Here is a 2,955-nt window from a genome sequence, read left to right on the forward strand (position 1 = left end):
CCGCACACACACACACACACACACCAATAAGAAAGCAAATACTTACCTTTTTTACCCACTCAGGGGGTAAAAGGAAAGCCCCATGTAAGATATGAGTTTCTCGAATTGCAGCTTACACAAGGCATGTACGCTATGTATTTAATGAGGGAAGCGAGAAGAAGTGAAATATATACATCTTGACTGGAATTAATTGTCATCGTGAACATTTTTACAAGCCCCTGGAAAACCACAAATGAACCAGCATTCCTGACTTTCTTGTGGGAGCTTCCCGAACCCTGTATTACCAATCTAGACCTTTCTTCCACATTGTATTTATAGATTATAAAGGCCTTGATATACTGAACAAATGACTGTTTGTTCTTCCTGTGGTCCATGGTTATTTGACCAAATGCCCCTTTTGGCTTAGACTACATAACCAAATGCAAACACTTACCGTAGCCTCCTGACATTTTTCTTAACTGTTTTTGTATTCCCATTGACTTGTATGTAAAACCAACTTTTTTTTTTCTTTCTAAGTTTTGATAGTGTGAGGAACTGTCTGTGTCCTCACTGGGGAGATTCAGCCCTTCTATTTATTTCTGGTACTACTGTCTACAGTACAGAAAGTGATTGGAAATTCAAACTTTTACAGTTGTCACTGGAACAGGAAATCTTCCAATGGAGATACCTGTTCTATTGTACTAGAGTTTGGATGTCTAAGAGAGGATTTCCCATCATTTTGGAGAGATTTCTTCTCACCTCCTGTTGAGTCTCTGGGAAAAAAGTGAAGGGAAATTTCCCCAACAGGACACAGACAGCAGAAAAAGAAAAAAGCCTGGCAAGGGGTCTTAACCATCCTTCTACTCTAGCCAAAATTAAATACTTTACAGTTGTACAAAGATTGTAACCTGTAAGGTCAGCTTTAGAGGATAATATCCAACTGCTTTTAATGCAGATAGTGACGTTGACTGTGTCACCCTTTTGTACATCACATGATTTCTTCTATGATTCTATCTCTCTCTTATTTACTAGGAGATAAAGGTTAATGTGGAGCAAACAAAATGTGTATATTAAAGCTATTATATTAGACATGTACAAGCACACAAAGACAACCATTAATTACTGTTTTTTTTTTTTATTTGTAGTGCTAAACTAAGGAATGGAGAGGAAAAATGTCTCAATCCTAACTCCAAAGTGGTCAAATCAATAATTGCGTGGGGGAAGACTCGGTAAGCACACTGATATAGCGTTTATCATTTGAAATATTTTCTAAGTAATACAAATTTGCACTCTATTGGCATATTGGGGGTTATTCACTAAAGAACCAGAGGATCCAGGCGTAGCTTCGGCTGATCCTTCGGGTCTCTTCGGTGGCCTCTGCCGTTCGGTTCAGTTGAACCGAAGGGCTGCTGTACGAGCTATTCACAATAGCCCGTACAGCAGCCGAAAGCAGCTGAGCGGCTCAGCCGAGCCGAAGACAAATGCTTCGGCTTGACTGAGCCCAAGTGACAGCCGAAGCGGGGAGAACAGCCTGCCGAAGGGCCAGCAGTTCTCCCTGCAAATGACAGCTGGGCAGAGCCAGCTGTGATCTTACGGCTCACTCCGCCCAGTTGTAATGACAGATCAGCATCCCCAAATGACTTGGGGACACTGATCTGTCATTAAACAATAACAACTGGGCGGAGACTATGGCAGGTGCCGGCTAATAGGAAACAGTCACTGCCATTGGGCCCCTATGAGAATAGGGGGCGAACGGCAGCGAGTGAGCTCAGCCTAACCAGATGTTGGATCGGCTTAGTCGAAGTCCTTATGCACTTCGGCTCAGCCGAACATGCAGAGCATGTTCGGCTGACCGAAGGCAGCCAGTGTAAGGCTGATTTTTAGCAGTACAAGCCAGAAGTGAATAACCGAACAGCGTTTGGCTCATTTCACTTTGGCTGGGTTATTCACTCGGCTGCCCTCGGCAGCTTTGTGAATAACCCTGATTGTGTACAATAGTTATTCCTTTGCCACTGGATGGCACTTTTTATTTTTTTTAACGTAATTATTTAATGTCAAAATTTATATAGTGCTGACATATGAAACAGTGCTTTACAAAGTATGTACAACTGTTCACATCAATCCTTACCTCAGAGGACTGTATTCAAATGTCTCCAACACAGTACTACAAACATATATTGTAAGGTCTGGTCACAAGTCAATAAATCCAACATGACGGATCCACCAATGGTGGATTGTGGTTGGAGACTCCAGCAGTATCCTATATAGAAAATAAAAACTGCATGAAATTGCACTCTCATCCTCACCCTGCACAGAGTTATCTTTTTTTCCTGAAATAACACAGAGAACCACTGACATATTGTATTTTTTCTTAGGCTCCTTAAACACCACAAGACTAACACAAGTTAAAGGCATGGCTGACAGGGGGACTTCCCCTACAAAAGAGGAACAATGCACAATAAGATGTTTGAGATTGCATTTTCCGTTTACTTGTTTACTTTGCTAAAGTCTAATAGTATTATTCCACTAACCACGCAGAATGATGTTGTCAGCCTGACATGTCCTATGGATACCATATATTGCAGGCTTGGAGTAATATATGCTGTGTCTCAGTGTAAATGTATACATAAGAGGAATATTAATCATAAAACTGCATTCACTTTACTGTCTATAAATATATTAATATAAAATATATAAAAAATACATATTTACAACTTACCAGTTTTCATTTATACGTCTGTATCTAATCACTAAAAAGTGCTTAAATGGCAGAATCATTTCAGAGGAAAATCCCTTTAACTCAGGTTCTCTATTAACATTTAAACATAACCCTAAATCATAACCTAGCCATTAAATCCAATCTTTAATCTAAACACAGCTTTACCCATATTTATATCATTCATATTTGGATGATATATAGATATATAGATATATATCATCCAAATATGAATGAGCAAGGCAAACCTGGGCTTGATT

General features: G+C 39.8%; 1 protein-coding gene across 1 annotated transcript in view; it reads left to right on the forward strand.

Annotated features, from left to right (window-relative positions):
* The window catches only part of LOC108784677 (C-X-C motif chemokine 10-like), a 17,685-nt gene that overhangs the window by 14,262 nt on the left and 468 nt on the right, over positions 1-2,955 (forward strand). Inside the window, exon 4 of the mRNA XM_018553547.1 lies at positions 1,125-1,208. Within this exon, the coding sequence (XP_018409049.1) occupies positions 1,125-1,208 (84 nt within the window). The remainder of the gene's footprint in view (positions 1-1,124; positions 1,209-2,955) is intronic.

Source organism: Nanorana parkeri, unplaced genomic scaffold (genome assembly GCF_000935625.1).
Source record: "Nanorana parkeri isolate BGI_ZX_2015 unplaced genomic scaffold, ASM93562v1 scaffold124, whole genome shotgun sequence".
NCBI lineage: Eukaryota > Metazoa > Chordata > Amphibia > Anura > Dicroglossidae > Nanorana > Nanorana parkeri.